We start from the raw sequence: 16,902 nt of genomic DNA, 5'->3' as shown, positions 1-16,902 counted from the left end.
AGCACCCAAGGGACATGGTGTTGTGCATTGCCAAGCTCTGGGCGTGCTTTTGGTGTGTGTGTGGGGGGAAACCAGGCTCATAAGGACCCATGTCAGCACATTGAAACCCAGGCTGACTCTGCTGGCGTTGGCTGAGCAGCCACTGTTGGGGCACATCCTCCCCACTGGGTTTGTGGTTTCATGCCAGAAGGCAAAGAAGGACCAAGCAGCTCTGGCAAGCTCCGTGCCCTGGGTGGGATTGAGGGGGGATCCCATCAAAGAGAGCACATCCTCAGCTGCAGTCGATGGGATTTATCTGATCCAATGCTGAAGGTTTCTATCCCAGTCATTATCCATCACGTCTGTAACCAGAGGGACACTGGGTCACCAGAGCGTGGCCGGTGACTCTGGAATATCTTACACAACCACAGATATTTGGAAAACTGGACTTTACCCATTGCATCCACCCACGAATCCATGACTGATCCGGAAGAGCCTTCCAGCTTCCCAAAAGTATAACCACATGTGGGGGCCAGTACTTGGTCACTCAGCCCATAGGGAGCAGCGACCCATGGGAACCCGGGCACTGTGGGTGGTGATGAGGGATGGATCAGAAATAAGGACTCCCAAATGGAAAAAAGGTTTGTTTGGGAATTTTTTTTTAATAAAAATAGCAAGATAAACTGCTAAGAAACAACAGGAGAAAGCAGGTTGGCTTGTTTGTAACACTTGTACAGACCGTTTAGCCAGGCAAGCATGGCCCACTGGTTCATACTGGTACTGCTGGGGGCTCTGTGAACACTCAAAGAAAGCAGGGAAATTAGGGAAACCAATGCTGGTCCATTTTTAGCTAAGTCTCATCATAGCAAAGTGTGACTTTTTGATGGTTCAATTTGATGAAAATAAAACCAGATACCAATCCTGACCCCTCAACCTGCCCTTAATCCCTGCACAGGGCTGTGCCTGTAAGCAAAGGCTTCTCGTAACCCCAAAACGTGGCTGGTCCCACTCAAGTGCTGTTTTCCAGTCTCTGTCATATATCAAATAACAAGTTTGGCTTCAGGTAGGGGCTGAGCATCCATCAAATACAGAATAAACCCTGTGCCCCAATTTATTGCGAGTTATATTGTGCCCTTGGGAGCTAGAGATTATCTACAGGAATAACGAGCACATCCACAGGTTATAATGGAACAGGACTTTTCTAGAAGATATTTCAAATCGTGTGGTGTGGGGTCTGTAGAGTTGTAATTCTCCAGTAAGGACCTGTGTGCTACCCAGGAGCATCCCTGCTCCTTCCCTGGGCACCGGCTGGTGGATGCCATCCCAGGTGGATCTTCTGCGTGTTTCCCAGGGCGGAAAGCCCTGGCTAGGAGAAGTGTCCCACAGGGCTCCTGGAGGAGTTTCACCCCACACAGCTCTCTCAGATGTATCTCCCACATCCTCCAGCCTGGATCCAGCTCACTGTGGGGGAGATATGTGATCACCCATCCATCGTCTGTTCCTTCCCACTATATTGTCAACACTGATGCTGCTCTGCACTACCACCTCCCAGAGACTTTCAGAAGCAGGAGCAAGGACAGGAGGGTTCTTGGAGCACTCCCACACCAGGCTCCACTGTCCCATCCCCACGAGGTAGGAACACATCCATCTTTCACCCTGGCTTGCTTTAGCTCAGTGGCAGCCACTGGAATGTACATTCCCCACTCTGCTGAGTCGTCTGGAGCCTGGAGCAAAGAGGCACTTTCACATCAATAATTAGGACCCATCGAAGCCCAAGGAATTTGAGAATATGCTTGAGCACTTGGCCAAATCCAGCTCCTTTGTTGAGTCGAGGTCTCAAGGAGTCCCTTTGGAAGCAGTGGAAAGACCCAAGCAGGGTGAGGAGAAGCTGGCCAGGGCTTTGAGCTAGCTGAAGGCTCTAGAGAAGCTGCAGGACAGCGTGTTTGTAGAGATGCATACGGTCACATTCCCCCTTCAGAGTGCAAATATTAAACTGTACACTTTGCTCTTAGCCTGCAACCACAACATAAATACCACCAGAAGGTATCACCTTGCTGTGGATCACCTTGGACTCTCCACACTCCCAGATCCTCCACCCTCCCAAGAAAAAGACACATTTGCTCCCCCAAAAAAAACCCAAAAACCATTTAACAAATTCCTAGCCATACTGCTCCTGTACCATGCAGTGTTTCAGAGCCAATAACTAGCGAGCCCTGGGGTATGCAGAAGGAAGGCAAGGCTTGCTTTACACATCAATGCTTAGAAACAGCGTATAACTCCACTTAAAGGCAATGGTTAATCGTGGGGTGCCAGCTGGAGTGATTACATCTGCCATCTCTCAAAGCAGCCGGAATGCTGTCACTCACTTTGAAATGGCTTGCTGCATTCATCAGTCTAGATGGCACGGAGAAGTTATAGCCATACAAGCCATATGGAGGATGTAAAGAACAATTAAGTGCTTCCCGAGCAATGGGACTTGATGGGAAAATGTTTCCAGATGCATGTAATCCATACAGCATTTGACTAGCAGAGTTAGGTACTTGTAGACATTGCCCATTTAAGTCTTCAGCTTTAGCATTCTTCAGGCTGGTTATGCCGAGGGAAGAGAGTTTTGGCATATCCACCATGAAGTGGGGTAAGAGGTGTGGGTTGGTGCCTCCCAGTTTTTCGTGGCTTGGGAAGACGAGAGGCTGTTGTCTTAAGAAGCTCGTGGGACAGATCTTGTAGTAGAGGGGCACGTTGAGGTTGTGGAGGTAGGTCTCGGGGCACGACACGCTGATGTTGCTCGCTGACAAGTGAAAGGTAGGAGGTGAGCACGATGGAGAGAGCAGGGGGTTGAGAGGAGAGGGCGTCCCACCGCTGGAGGTCACTGGGGAAGAACCGGAGCTCCCACCTGGAAGGGAAAGACAGAAATGGTCCCAGCTGGGCAGGCTGAAGTTCACAGCCGAGGAGCCCTCAGGGAAACCCCCCTCCACATCTCCCTGCTGCCGGCGTCCATCCAGGCACAAACCCGCTCCAAAAACCAGCTCCTGGAAAACAGGAAGACCTGCCCATAAATTATTTGTCGTCGCCACTTGGTACTTGAGTCAGAACAACATTCACAGGTGTCTAATCCCACTCATCTGGGGGACAGATGCAAAGTTCAGCCCCACACATACAGGTACCTGCCGGGTCTGTGCCTCTCCGGTGGCTTTATCCCATTCCACACACCCCATGGGTTGTGGATGGGTTGTGAATGGGGTTTCCTAGTTCAGGTTCCCTATTTTTCGTGCAAATTACAGGCAGCTTTTCCCCCTTGTACATAAGAACAAAAAAATGTATTCAGACTGATGGAGACTTTTTTCTTCCTTCCCTGGTACCTTCCTGCTCACAGGAATTGCCTAATTTTACTTGGCTTCCCCTGGAATTTGAAACGTACCCTTGAATACTATGGGTGTCTCCAGGAACTTTAAATGCACATGGCATCTGAACGTTCCTCTCTCTGAAATGAATCAATGGACGCTTTCAGAATTTGGAGGAAAAGCGACACCAGCTCGGTGCTGAGGCTACTGCTGTACAGCATCCCTGCTCAGCACCGACCCGCTGTTCCTCTGGAGCAGCATCAAGAGTGAAAACTTAAAGCCAGCAGCTGCTCTGGTGTGGGTATGGTGCTCTGAAGCGATCAGCCTGGTACTGAACAGATGCTGGGTTCCTCTAACGCCGTTTGAGAGCCCTGTGTCTCCGCTGCACATTCATTACCACGTTCTTTCAGAGCTTTTAGGTTGGTTTTCCTCACCCTTAGTTTTTATTTCTTATCAAAGCCACTGGGAAAGGAAGGAAAGGAGTGAGGATCCCTTTTTGCTATGTGTTTCTCCCTATTTATGTTTAATTCCAAGCGATGTTCTGCCGGGATGCGATCTGGTCAGACCTGATGTGCAATCAGCAGCACAGAATCAACTGCACAACCAAGCCGTGGCTGCTGCTGTGTCCAACCTAAAAAGCCACAAAGGTTATCTGCAAACTCCCAGAAGCAGGATGTCTTACGGGTTGGGTAATGCCCAGGCAGGACCCATCAGCACTAATGTCCCAGGAATGTTTCATGGCTGGAACCGCTCACCCTTCCCGCGCTGATGTCAGCGGCTGTTTCAGCACTGACATCAGCAGGAGTGGATGCGGGGCAGGGATCTGGTCCTCTCCCCGATGTACGCATCCCAACGTCCTCCCAGGGCTCAGGGACTTTGGGTCATGTGAAATGATGTGATGGGGATGGTGTTAGTGCCTGCGAGGCGGCCGGTGGATCCCTCTGGAGCCAGCTGCAGCAGAGCCGAGGAGCCTTAGCGTTTCCTCCCGGGCATCGGAACGGGGAGCAGGGAGGGGAGGACAGAGCAGCTCAAACAGCAGATTCTTTCTGCCTTCTCCATCAGGCCAATTCTTTCTTCGGCACGTTGCTCACACTTTTCATTTGCCTTCTGGTTTGGGAGCCTCGGGGTTTCTATTTTTCAGCTTTTCTTCAGAAATAGTTTTGCTATTAATAAAACTGGAGATTTTGGTATATTTACTTCAGGCCAGGAAATTAATCATGAAGAAAAATACCAATTACATTAAATTTAGTCCCCTAAAATAATATATATATAATCCCAGGAAGCCCTAATATTTTATCATCTGTACGATGATCAAGGCAGTTGCTGTTTTCTCACTCCCCACTGCAGCTCATCCATCAGCTCCTCTCCTCCGTACTGCATCACAGCCTGAAAAATGGGTTCCAAAGGATTTGTTGGGCTTTTTTTTGCATAAAGTCTTTTCTAAATTAAATATATATATAAAATCTAGTTCTTTTCTAAATTAAAATATATATACATATATTTACAGAGTCATAAAGAGAACTAGATTTTTTATATATATAACTAAATATATATATCTATATATAAAAAAAATCTACTATATATATATAAAATCTAGTTCTCTTTACAATTCCATAAATTGAGATGTTTATATATAGAGATAGATAGATATTATATATAAAATCTAGTTCTCTACAACTCTGTAAACATCTCGATTTCTCCTGAGTCTGATCCTTTTCTTTTCTCTTCTCACATCTCTGCATTTCTTCCCCTGTACAGCACAGAGTTTTGCCATGATTTCTTCAGGATTTCCCTGCAGAGGAGGCAATGCTTTGCTGCACCCCAACACAAAGGTCTTTGGAGATTTCCTGACATAAATGAGAGTTAAACCGGCGCCTTTAATCCCAAACCGGAGTGCACCCGGGTGCAGATGCTCCGTTAGGATTTGTATTATTATTTTTATTCTTTTTTTCCCTTTCGGCATCAGGAACGATGAGTTTCCAAATCCTATTTCCCGAAGCCTTTCTTCCCTACATTTCTGCGGGGTTATCGCGCGGCGGGACTGCCGCATCCTAAAAAACCAGATCGTTTCATTCCCCGGGCGGTTCGTCCCCGCTACCAGGGTTTTTTAGCTAAAATCCTCCACCAGCTTGGAAACAATTAGTGTAACGGGATCAAAGCCGTAACGACTCGGCCCTAAATCAGCCTCCTGCATACTCACGTGGGGGTTTTTTTGATCTGCTTTCTGCCGGGGAGGAAGGCAGAGCGCGGAGCATCCCTCCTCTTCCCGGGGCGAGCGCTCAGCTCCTCACATCCATTGGAACGGGAAAGGGGTGGGTTTTTTTGACGAAAACACGTGGAACTGGCTTCCCAGAAAGTCCCCTTGGCCGCCGGTTCGTTTTCTGAACGTATCTTAATGGTTTAAGACCCCACACACATCCCGCTCCCCCCTACGATGCGCTCCCGCGGAGACCTCCGGCAGTGCGGCCGCGCAGCAGCCCCGAGGCCGCAGGGAGAGGCGGGGTAGGGGAAAGGCGGCAAACGGGACTTACCCTGGCTGTCTGCACCGAAAACCTTGAAGTCCAGGGCGAGGGGGGGCCGCCACGGGTAGGTCTCCAGGAGCCCGTCCAGGACCCCCCTGCGGGGCGAGACGGGGCTCAGCGCCGCGGCGGGGCCGGCGGGCGAGACGGGGGGTGCGGCGGGCGGCTCCGGCCCTTACCTGTTCCTCCCGGGGTCCCGGAAACCTTTGGCGAAGGGATTCCTGTCGATCTTCAGCTTCGTGATCTGAAGCGGGGCCGGGGGGGAACGAGAGGGGCCGTTAGGGAGAGGGACGGACCGGGAGCGACTGTCGGGGCTCTCCGTGGCCCCGGATCGGGTACAGTCGGGGGTCTCCATCCTCCCGGACCCCAGTACCATCGGGACTCTCCTTTCCCCCGGGTCCGGTTACTGTCGGGGCTCTCCAACCCCCTCCCCGGGTCCCGGTACCGTCGGGGGTCTCCATCCGTCCGGCCCTCCCAGTACCTGCTGGTTTTGGTAGGCTGTCACGGTGGTGAACTCGGTCTCCTGGAAGGAGAAGGTCTGCACCCCCTCGGCCGGCAGCGACTGGATCTGGGCGAGATCGAAGCGGGAATCCTGGGCGATAACGTGGACGCGGGGCTTGTACTTGTGCATGGACTGCAGGATGATCTGTGCGGGGGGAGAGGCAGGCTGAGCCCCCCCCGAGGGGGAGAAGGGCAGGAAGAAAACCCCATGCGAGATGCGGGTCGAAGCCGGGACCCAGCCCTCAGCCCCGGGCCAAGGCGGACCGGCCCGCTGCGTTGTCACCCCGGGGTGATGCTCTGCCCTGCTCCCCCCTCCCGAGGCAGCCCCACACCTACGTGCCCCTTGTCGTCCATCTCGTTGTTGGTGAGCTTCACCCGGTCGAAGCTGATGATTTGCCTCATCCAGGTCTCCCCCGAGCAGGGGGAGTCGGGGTGGATGTAGAGCCTCGGGGTGATGCAGGAGTGGTCCGTGTTCCCCGCCACCATCCACTGCGAGCTGTGATAGACGTACCTGGCCCGGGCCGGGCCGCGGTCAGGCGGCGAAGACCCCTTCCCCGGCCAGTCCACCCCCCCTTATAGAATCTATACGTGCATCGGGGCCCGGAGTTCCCCCCACGCTGCACGTCTGTGCAAACCCATCTCCCATACGCGCGGTGAACCATCAGACCGCGGGTTGCAAACGCTCAGCCCGGCAAGAGGGACCCGGTGCGGGGTTGGGGGTGCGTACGGGTGGGTGGCTGCCCCGCCGGTTCCTCTGCCCCCCTCCCCACTTTCCCCCGCAACCTCCTACCTGTATCTTTTGGAGTCCACTGGGACGACGTCGATGGCGATGTAGTACTGCTTCAGCGGCTCCAGCCCCTTCACCTTCACCCTGACCGACGGGAACATCCTCCTGCGGGCAGAGGGAAGGGGCTGAGCAAGAGCTACTGGTCCATGCACGAAAACGGGTTGAAAAATAATTAAACGGGCACCGAGGGGGAAATATCAAACTCACAGAAATAGGGGGGGGGGGGGGGGGGGAGGAAAGAAAAAGGAAAAAATCAAAATCACCGAAATAGAGGGTGGAAAAAAGGAAAGAAAAAGAAAAAATCCAACTCACCGAAATAGAGGGGGGAAAAAAGGAAAGAAAAAGAAAAATACCCCAACCCAAAGAACATAAATCAAAACAAAACCCCGAACCTTCAAACCAAAACGAAACCTCGACGAAAAAGATAGAAATTAAAAAACAACGTCGGGGCGGAAAGCGGGCGCGGACGGGCTGGGCTGTACGGCCGGTACCTGCCGGCCTTGGTGATGATCATCTCGGTGCCGATCTCATGGAACCTCCTCCAGAGCTCGGAGCCCTGCAGCTCCACCTGCACCCCGGCCCCCGCCTCCCGGCTCTCGGCGCCCGCCTTGGGCCGCTTCTCTGCGGGGAAGAGAAACGGGAGGGGGCGGCTCGGGAGGCTGCTGGGGACGGAAGATGGGGGGCGGGGGGAGGCGTGAGGAGCGGCGACCCCTCGCCCCGCCACCTCGCCGGGCCCGGGGGTTTCCCCTCCGGGCGTCCCCGCCGCTACCCACCGGGCTCCGGGGCTCTGCGGCTCTGCCTGCAGCCGGTCCCGTTCTCCTCGTCGCGACCGTCCGGCACCTTCCTTTTGGCCGAGCGTCCCACCAGGGCTTCCACCGAGAAGGCGTGAGCCCGGGAGCTGAGCGCCATCATCCCCCCCGGGCCGGGGGGGTCCCCCCGGGCGGCAGCGGGGCTCAGGCGGGCGGCGGCGGCGGCTCCATCCCGGCCGGTACCCAGCGACCCTCGCCCGGCCGCCGCACGGCTCCCGTCGGGGGGCAGCGGCCACGGCGAGATCCTCTTGCATCCAACTGAGTCAATAGACGGCTGCAGCCTCCACTGTTTGTTTTGGAAACTGGTGGGAGCATAAGAAACATTGAGTGACATTTCATAGGAGTAACGGGGAGAGGGGGGGGATGGAGGGGGAGGGGGAGAGAGGGGAGGAGAGGAGAGCGGGCGGCCGAGGGGAAGAGCGGGGGAAGAGGAGCCGGCCCCGTCTAGGATCAATAAAAGAGTTACTGTTCTCCATTAAATTGTAAAACTCAAAGAAATTTGACATAATTGCACACTAGGGGCCACTTTTCCAACAAAAGTGCAAATAACGTTTAACCAGAACCAGCACAAAAAGGGGAGAAAAATGAGAAAAAAGGGGGGGGGGGGGGAGAAAGGAGTAAAGGCGAGGGAGGGTGGAGGCCGTGTGTGCTGAGCTCCAGCCCCGGGCCGGCCCCGACGGCTCGGTCCCCGGCACGGCAGACCGCGGTGTCACCCCCCCGGCTGTGTGACAGCGCCGGGAACCCACCCCCACCCCGGCTTGTCCCCCGGTTTTTGTTTGTTCCGTTGTTGTGGGGGATTTTTGTTGTTGTTGTTGTTGTAGCTTTTATTTTGTGTGTGGGTTCATTTATTTTCTTTTATTTCTTCTATTTTCAAGCCGCCCCCGCCCGCTCTGGCATCACCCCCGGGATGTTTCCACCGTCTCCGCTTCAAAGCGCAGCCCCGCAGCGGCAGCTGCGCTGCATTAGGGGCAGAAATCCTGGCTTTCCACTCCAGCGGTTCCTGGGAGCCCTGCGCGGCCGGGCCGGGAGGGGCCGGGTGGTGGAGAACTCTGGGATGGGGTGGGGGGGCTTCGGCCGGGACCCGCAGGTGCGCAGGGCAAGGGCTGCGCTGGATTTGCGCGGCGATTTTCACATCCACCCCACCCCCCCCCCCCCGGCAACCTCCCTGCTCTGCAGAGGCTTGAGTGCATCGCACTGATTTATTTCCCATCCAAGCGCCCTCCCCAGGGCCGGCACCAAGGGGGATTCTTGGGGGTATGGCTTTTTTGGGGGGCTGGGGAGTGGTGTATTCCCGCTGAGCAGAGTCAGTGTCTGCCTCCCTCACCCACTCCTAGCGCACCCCTCTGTCCCTGCACCGGGGAGGTCAGCCAGGATAGATGAGCCTTAGCTGGAAAAAAACCCTGTGGAAAGGGATAAAATTCACAGGCCAGCTGAGAAAGCAGGTTGGAAGGGGGGTTGGGGGGGTGGGAGGGGGGAGTTGGGAGCTGCCTCAGGATGCTGCAGCTTCGGGGCAGGCAGGGGATGGGGTGCAGAGCTCCTCGTCCCCCTTCCACGCGCTCCCAGAGTCCCAGGGCAGCACTGGATGGTTCAAATGTTTCACCAGTCAGGATTCCTTGCCGTGTCTGTGGGGTCTGTGTCCTGGCACACACGTTCCTCCCCAGCCTTGTGCTGGCGACAAAGGGAAAACCATGTTGTCTTTGTGGAGACAACCAAAGCCACACGTCAGGCAGCCGCTCTCCGGCTGAATTCCTGACAAGTGCCTGTTCCAAACACCCCAGACTCACGTCGTTATCCTCAAACCCCCATTCCAAAGATGCTCATTACTCAGCTTACACTGGGCTTTGCATGTTGGCACCCATTGATAGATTTCTAAGCATTTATATGCATTTTTAACCATTTATACTTTTAAACACACCCTTACACACTGAAGTCCTGAGGATAAGACCTCAGAGGTCTTCAGAGAGACTGATGCTGGTGACTTTGACTTTTATTGAAGATGCTAAATTTTCCTTCATGCAGTGTCTCAAAACACAGAGACCAGCTACATCCCATCATAACCTGAAGCACACGGTGGGGTTGTCCCCCACTGCCCATCAGCAGTAGCCCCGCAAAACCCCAAACCCCTTCAAGATGCGGGACGGGTGCTTGACCCACACTGGGGGCTGTTTTGGGATGGCACCCCACAGCCACCCCATCCATGGGGACCGCAAATGGATGGGCAAGCAAGGCAGGGGGAAGAGTCTGTGGGAGGTTATCCGATCCACGAGGACCAGCATCACCTATGAGGGTCGTTATTTCTTCTCACAAAGAGGAACGAGGCAAATTTCATAAACATGTTGCTAATTATCTCAGCATAAGCTCATGATTTAAAAGCCAGGGGAACAACAGGTCCTTCCTGGAGCCCGGACGGGCCTGACGCTGCGCTCCCCAGCGCTGATGGAAGCCAGCTGAGGGCATTAAGTGTGAACCTTTATCTCTGCTGACATGACATATTATTAAAAAGCATTTGGAGTAATCTTTTATTTCCTTCGGCATTGCAACACATCTCAAGAACTTGGCTGGGGATCAACCGACCCTTTTTCATTTCCTACAATGAAAAATAAAACAAAAATAAAGCCCTATTGGAGATGATATAATCAGGAACATTTTGAGGGTTTAGGGCAAATTAATATGTCAGAGAAGGGTTTTTGGGGGACTTGGAGAGCTTTGAGACTGACTCAGAGCCTTCTTGGGCTCTGTAATCTCATTGTCTCTCCTGAGCTGTGTGATGGTGTGTCACTCATTACCGTCAGCAGAAAATTGAGCAAATAATCATTTGGCACAAGGTGCAGAATAACTAACTTAATTTTAAAGCAAGTGTTATACAATATGCCAGAAATGTTTGCTTAACTTGAAAACCATCTTTCCATCCTGCTCATTAATCCCTTAAAGCGCACAGGTACATTCAGGAGATGTAATCGTGTCCGTGCCACTCTCCATGTTGCCAAGATTTATGTTGCACTTAACAATAAACCCCCCAAAAATAACCCCCCAAAGTGAACCAAACCAACTTGGGGCTCTGGGGTGATGCTTTGCTGTCACCTGCACCCAATTACGCATCTCAGGCTTTAATAACTCCACCCGATGTGTCATATATACAGCTGCAATTATAAGTGTGGTGCTGCTGGGACATGTTCAGTTCTAATGGATAAGCTTTAAGGATCGTTCGCCCTCTGCTTCACAAATTCTCAGTGAGAAAATGTTAATTATTTTTATTTTATACCAATCTTGGGGGAAAAAAGTGTTTCCAGCCCTGTGGTTTCTAACTGGGAAGATGCAGTGCTGCATCGTTGGGTACCGTTAAATGAGCCCCGTATCCATATCGCAGCCTCAGCGATGGCTTCATCAGCGATTAATTAGATGATGCAAATGGGTGTGAGTGCATCGCTTTTCCCTGCTGGGTCTATGCAACTCTGGACACACTCTGAGTGACTTTTTTTTGAGGGGTGAAACTCCTCTTCCCCCCCATGGAGCTGCAGCCAGAGCTGGCGAAGCCTGGGTTGGTCCTTTGCTCCCCTCAGTCTCCCCTCCCGGCCTCAGTGGCACCAACCACACCTCCCCTCACATCTTCCCTTTCCAAATCTTTCCCGTAAAAACGCACTCAGGGGTGGATGTAACTGGATTCTCACATTCTGCTGAGGTTTTATTCCAGGTCTCTCAGTCCTGTTTACATGTTCCTCAATTCTTTCCTTTCCATTGTGCCGCCTGTTGTAGCCGCAGTTGTATTCTGAGGAGCCCTCAGCAAACTCCAAGTGCTTCCACAGGCAATTTTAAGTCCTTAAATAGGGAAAACCCTACCAAAACTTACAGGAATTTTGCACCTTTGGTTGAGCAAGTCCCTTAAAGTGACATTTCCCATAAAACACAAGACCTGTTTCCCACACTGATAGGGACCGGGACGTGTTTCAGGCCAGAATCATTCCCTGTTGTGTTTCAGGCCAGAATCATTCCCTATTGTTTCAAGACAGAATCATTCCCAGTTGTTTCAGGACAGAATCACTCCCTACTTTACTTATTTCCTTAACTATGAACAATGCCAGGTTTTCATCTATCAGACTGAGCAGCAACAACTTGTACCTTGTTACACCACATTACAAAACATGTTCAGCCCCAACCCTTTTAGCAGAACACCAGCTTTCCTTCTCAATTTTTACCAAGCTACAGAAAAGAACAATAAATATGAGAGTGGATGGATTTAACCACATCTGCTCACACTACTGACATTTTATTCCAGGACTCACAGTCCCCTTTGCACTTTTCCTCAGTTTCCCAGCCTCACTGGCATTAGCAAATAAATAAGTTGTTATTATTTTTTTCCTAGCACCCAGGCTATTGGCTTGTCATGTTGAAGATGTAAATGTATGTGCTGCTTCCAAAGGAAAAGAAATAAACTGATGGGTGACAGAGTGGGCCACAAGCATCTGCCACAAGCAATCATAGAATCATAGAATGGTCTGGGTTGGAAGGATCATAGAGTTTCAACCTCCCTGCCACAGGAAGGGGTGGAAGGCTCATTAAAGCTATAATAAAACAATTTCTAGATGTTCTATCTAATACACAGAGCATAAACAGAGTGGATGTGATGATGAAACTCTTCTGCAGGCTGGTGTAACGCTGCTCTGGGTTCTGTGGGAGCTGGTAATATTCAACTTTAATTTCCCTAATTGCAACTCCTGCTCCATATGAATCGTTAGCTAATTACTTATTAGCAGATTAACAAATACTGCTTTTTCTAAAATCCAATCTTTTAAGCAAAGACTAAGTAACTGTTGGCAGAAAACACCCGTAGTAGCTTACAACAGCACATAGGAGACTGTTTTCCCCTATGTTCTCAAATGTCCAGTCCCACAGCAAAGCTTTAATTTCAGTCTCCACCTCATTTCCCCCTTAATGAACTTTGGAAAACCCTCTGCTCTTACACCCCAGTGCCGTGTGGTAACGTACACTCTCCACGTGCCGCATCCAATGCTGGAGGTGATGCCATGGTTCAGCCCGTTCCTCACTCTCAGGAACACCCCAAATTAATCTGGTGGCACAAACAGCAGGTCTGGGGAAGAAAAGGGCAGCTTGCAGTGGTGGGCAGGCAATGTTAACCTCCTAAATTGACCTCCTAAGGAGGTTCTTCACTGCCACGTGCGCTGCATTAGTTAAAGATGTATTAAAATAAATCTCTGTTAAGTTATTTTACACATAAGCCCCCAAAACAGGCTGCACAGGGAACAGGGTTAAACTTGAAGGAAATGATTCAGCAAAGTAAAAACAACATATACGGCATTTGGGGAGAGTTAAATCAAATTAGGGGGCTCGGAGCACTTTGTGATGAGTGAAGGGTAGGTGGTGTTCACCCCACCAGCCAGGGAAGTCAAGGAAGGGTCAGTAGTGTCTGAAACCAAGATGTGATGTGCCACCACAGGGACTTCCATCCACTGTGGTGATGCGAGTTGTTAAGGGTTTTCCTGGAGTGCCAGTGGGGCATAATGGGGCTCCCAGGAGACACCCTGTTGATACCTCAAGGTATTTTCTGGAAAGGGGAGGTTTCTCAGCTCTGGGCTGCAAGGAACATTCCTAAGGTCACTTTTCCTAGCCCAGCTCTTGGGTTTCAGCTGGTGGTTGTGAAGCGTGAGAGTGAGAAGTGGCTGCTCCATCCCTTCTCCAACCAGCTCCAGCTGAGAAGCCCCTGCCAGCCTGGCCATCCCACCAACACACCTCTCCCACCACCTTTTCTACATCGTGACTTCCCCAGAGCAGAGAAATAAGGCTGAGACCCTACCCCCTCTATACTTCAGGGGGGAAAATTCCTGCTGCCTTGGACTTTCTCATAATACTTAAAGAAAATACTTAAAGAATGTGTAATAAGAGGGGATTTAGGGGGAGCAAAATTAACTGCATGGATGAAGCAGAAAACCTTTAGAGTGGCATCAAAATGTATTCTGTCTGGCTTTACCATGGGGAAGAGCTCTGGGGAGGGGAGAGGAGAGGGTGACCCCGTGTGAGTCCTGTGAGCTGCCGGACCCCCTGTCCCCAGGGCCACCCCTGCTCTTCTCACCAGGGGAGTGGAGGGAGGAAGAAGCCAGAGCTCTCTGTTTAGCAGCTGGGGAAACCACACAGGAGAAGTCAAATTAAAAATAGTTATGGGGAAGCTGATATCGAGTTATTCTATATTCCCGGGCAGGACTGAAGCCGAGCAGACTCGGGGACGTGTTTCCTGCGCTCTCCCCTCAGCGCTGGGGCCAGGCAGGGTTCGGCCATGGAGCATCCCAGGGTCTTGGGACCCCCAACGGGGCCTTATCAGCCCTTGCACAGGGAGGAACCTGCAAGGAAAAGGCTTTTTAAGGAGGAAAGTTGTATTGTTTTCACAAAATGCAGCCTACATTCTGCCTTGTTTCATGTTAAGTAGTAACAGGACACCGGGAGACATCTGGGTGTTGGTGCTTGTGGAGAAGGTCCTTAGGTGGCCTTGATCACATTTTCTGCTCTGAATGGGCTAAAGTCTCTGGTGATGGCCACGGTTTGGGGCTGAGGAGAACAGCTTGATTTGAAGGGTCTCCAGCACCAGCACTCAGCCCAGAGAGGGTTGGGCTTGCCAAGCTGACCTGGCTGAATGCCCCTGGCTATTGGGGTGACCATTGCACCTCCTTTAACAGGCTGCCTCTTCCTTACCATCGCTGCCCCAGCAGCATCCCACACCCCATGTACTGGCTCCCCAAGTGTCAGTTGTGCCGGGGCTCACTCCTTAGGGAAGCCCTGTGGCTGGTGATGTCTGCAGCACTGGCACAGGACAGGGATGCTGTGGAGTCCCCGGGTCTCAGGTGATGCAGTCAAGATCCTGCTCTGGAGCCTGGCTTAAAAAACAGTCCTTTTGAGAATGTATTCACACAGAAATGGCAGGTTACTGGGACTCCATCTCCCACCTCACCAATCCCTGATGTCCTCAATAAGCTCTGCTACCTCCATCCCTGGCCGTGGCAAAGGTGTGTCCAAGCAAAATGGGATGATTTATCCCCCCAGCAGAGCACTTTGCCAACTGGTCACCAGTGATTTTTTCCACCACACCACCAGTACATTGCTGGAGGAGTCAACCCCAGACTTTTCCATCCCTCCCTGTCTGGAAAGATAAACGTAAACTCTGGCCTTAAACTGAGCCCACACCTGGGAGAGATCGACCGGCTGCGGAGAAACTCGGCTTTGTTTAGCTATTCCACCCTTGGCTATCGCAGGGAATTACTGCTCTAAAGGCAGATACAGAGGGATGAGAAGAAAAGCTTGGAAGGGGTGATGCACAGGGGAGAAGGACAATAAATCAGGAGGTTTGCAAGGAAGCTTTCATTCACCTTCAGAGCACCAGGTTTTACGAGTTGTTAGCGTGCGCTTGGGTTAAGGAAGCGACTTTTGAAATGAAAGAAAAAAGATACAATCTTAGTATCACATGCAACCTGCCAATCCAAATATCTGTCGGCAGATATGTAAAATAAGAGCTTTAAAAACAAGGAAAAGCCTTGCATGAAGTTTTCAGAGGAGGGTGATGTCACACCCCCCCCCCCCCCCCCCCCCCAGCCAAGCTATCTATGCTTTGTATTTGAAATTAGAACCTCATGAGCTCGCCATGGGTGAAACTGCTCGTTTGAGTGTCCCCTTAGGGATGGAGGGTGTTCTTTTCTGGGTTTAATTTTAAAGTAATAAATAAATGTGATTGACTTGCCACCCAACAGCACCCCGAAGGAGTAAATGTGACCTGTGCATGTTGGCGTGCAGGTAGAGGCTGCACAAAGGCTGTGGGAGAAGCCTGCTGGCTTATGCAGGCTGTTGGATAGTACTGCTGGAGTGGAAGAAAATCAGCTTTAACTGAATGGGTCAATAAGCTTCAGCTTCATGAGGAATTTCAGCCTGGAGAAGGGGAAAATCTGTCTCCATGGTATTATCTCCCTTCCCAAAGTTTCCTCCTGGCTGCAGCGGGTCACAGGCTGCGGGCTGTAAATTATACAGCCCAAAAATCAAGTGGTCTTTTTCAAGGAGGGAAGAAGAAAACCTCGTAGTGATTTAATATGTGAAACCGTTCAACCTGTGGCTCTCTCCTGTTTGCAAATGTGGACAGTTCTGCTGAGGTCCAAAAACCACTCCAAACAATCAAAATTAGCAACTAACCATCTGGCCTGGTGGCTCAACACCTCCCATGGCCATAAATTCAAATCCCAGCACCATTAGCAGGGGATTTGCTCTGAAAAACAAGCTCTGTCCTCGGGTAATGGAAAAACAAGGTGAGATGAGGAAGGCTCCTGGGAGAGCTGTGGCTCGAGGTGGAGCTGGCTCTGGCTGAGCATCCGTTGGCTTTCAGCCGGGGACAGGGCTCCCGGCTCATGAGGAGCATCCTCCCTGGATATCAGTGCTCCATCCCATGGACAGGTTCCCCGAGCCCTTCCTCAGGGTCTGACTCCCCCACCCAGCACTGTTTCTCCAGTCTGCTCTGTCCCAGACTCCTGGGGTTCACCAGAGCCAGGGTGAACATGGAGGGGAGCTTACCAGCTCTCCTGTTCCTTCTGAGGTCTCCAGGATTAAAACAGGTCAAGTTGTAGATGCTGGAGGAAAGATCTTCTTTCTGAAACATAAAATCGCCCTGTCCAGCTGGGGCTGTGAGTATCTGCAAGGAGTTTTTCCATCCTTGGTTGGAGCCCATGATGCCAAATGGGAAGATTTGAAGGGGATAAAATGGAATCATTGAATGCATTAGGTTGAAAAGGACCTTCAAAGACCATCTAGTCCCACCCTCAGCAGTGAGCAGGGACACCTTAAACTAGATCAGGTTGCTCAGAGCCTCATCAAGCCTGGCCTTGAGTGTCTCCAGGTTTTCTTGTTGTGTGCAATGCATCAACCTCAGTGACTTTCCTCGTGCTTTCATTTATTTCTAGATAAACTGCAATTTATAATCGGGG

The 16,902-nt window shown here is 51.7% G+C and overlaps 1 protein-coding gene across 1 annotated transcript; it reads right to left on the bottom strand.

Annotated features, from left to right (window-relative positions):
- Positions 1-2,261: 2,261 nt before the first annotated feature.
- TBX22 (T-box transcription factor 22) lies at positions 2,262-8,036 on the bottom strand (the record flags this gene model as incomplete). The annotated part of the gene is made up of 8 exons (XM_084269000.1): positions 2,262-2,872; positions 5,852-5,937; positions 6,019-6,083; positions 6,321-6,485; positions 6,677-6,851; positions 7,131-7,232; positions 7,619-7,748; positions 7,901-8,036. 8 exons carry the CDS (start codon positions 8,034-8,036, stop codon positions 2,262-2,264), a joined length of 1,470 nt encoding a protein of 489 aa, XP_084125126.1.
- Between the last annotated feature and the right edge of the window lie 8,866 nt (positions 8,037-16,902).

The sequence above is a fragment of the Gallinula chloropus genome (assembly GCF_964237585.1).
Source record: "Gallinula chloropus genome assembly, chromosome: 11".
Lineage (NCBI taxonomy): Eukaryota > Metazoa > Chordata > Aves > Gruiformes > Rallidae > Gallinula > Gallinula chloropus.
Note: the sequence above shows the minus strand (reverse complement) of the source record. Positions and strands in the feature narration are given on the sequence as shown.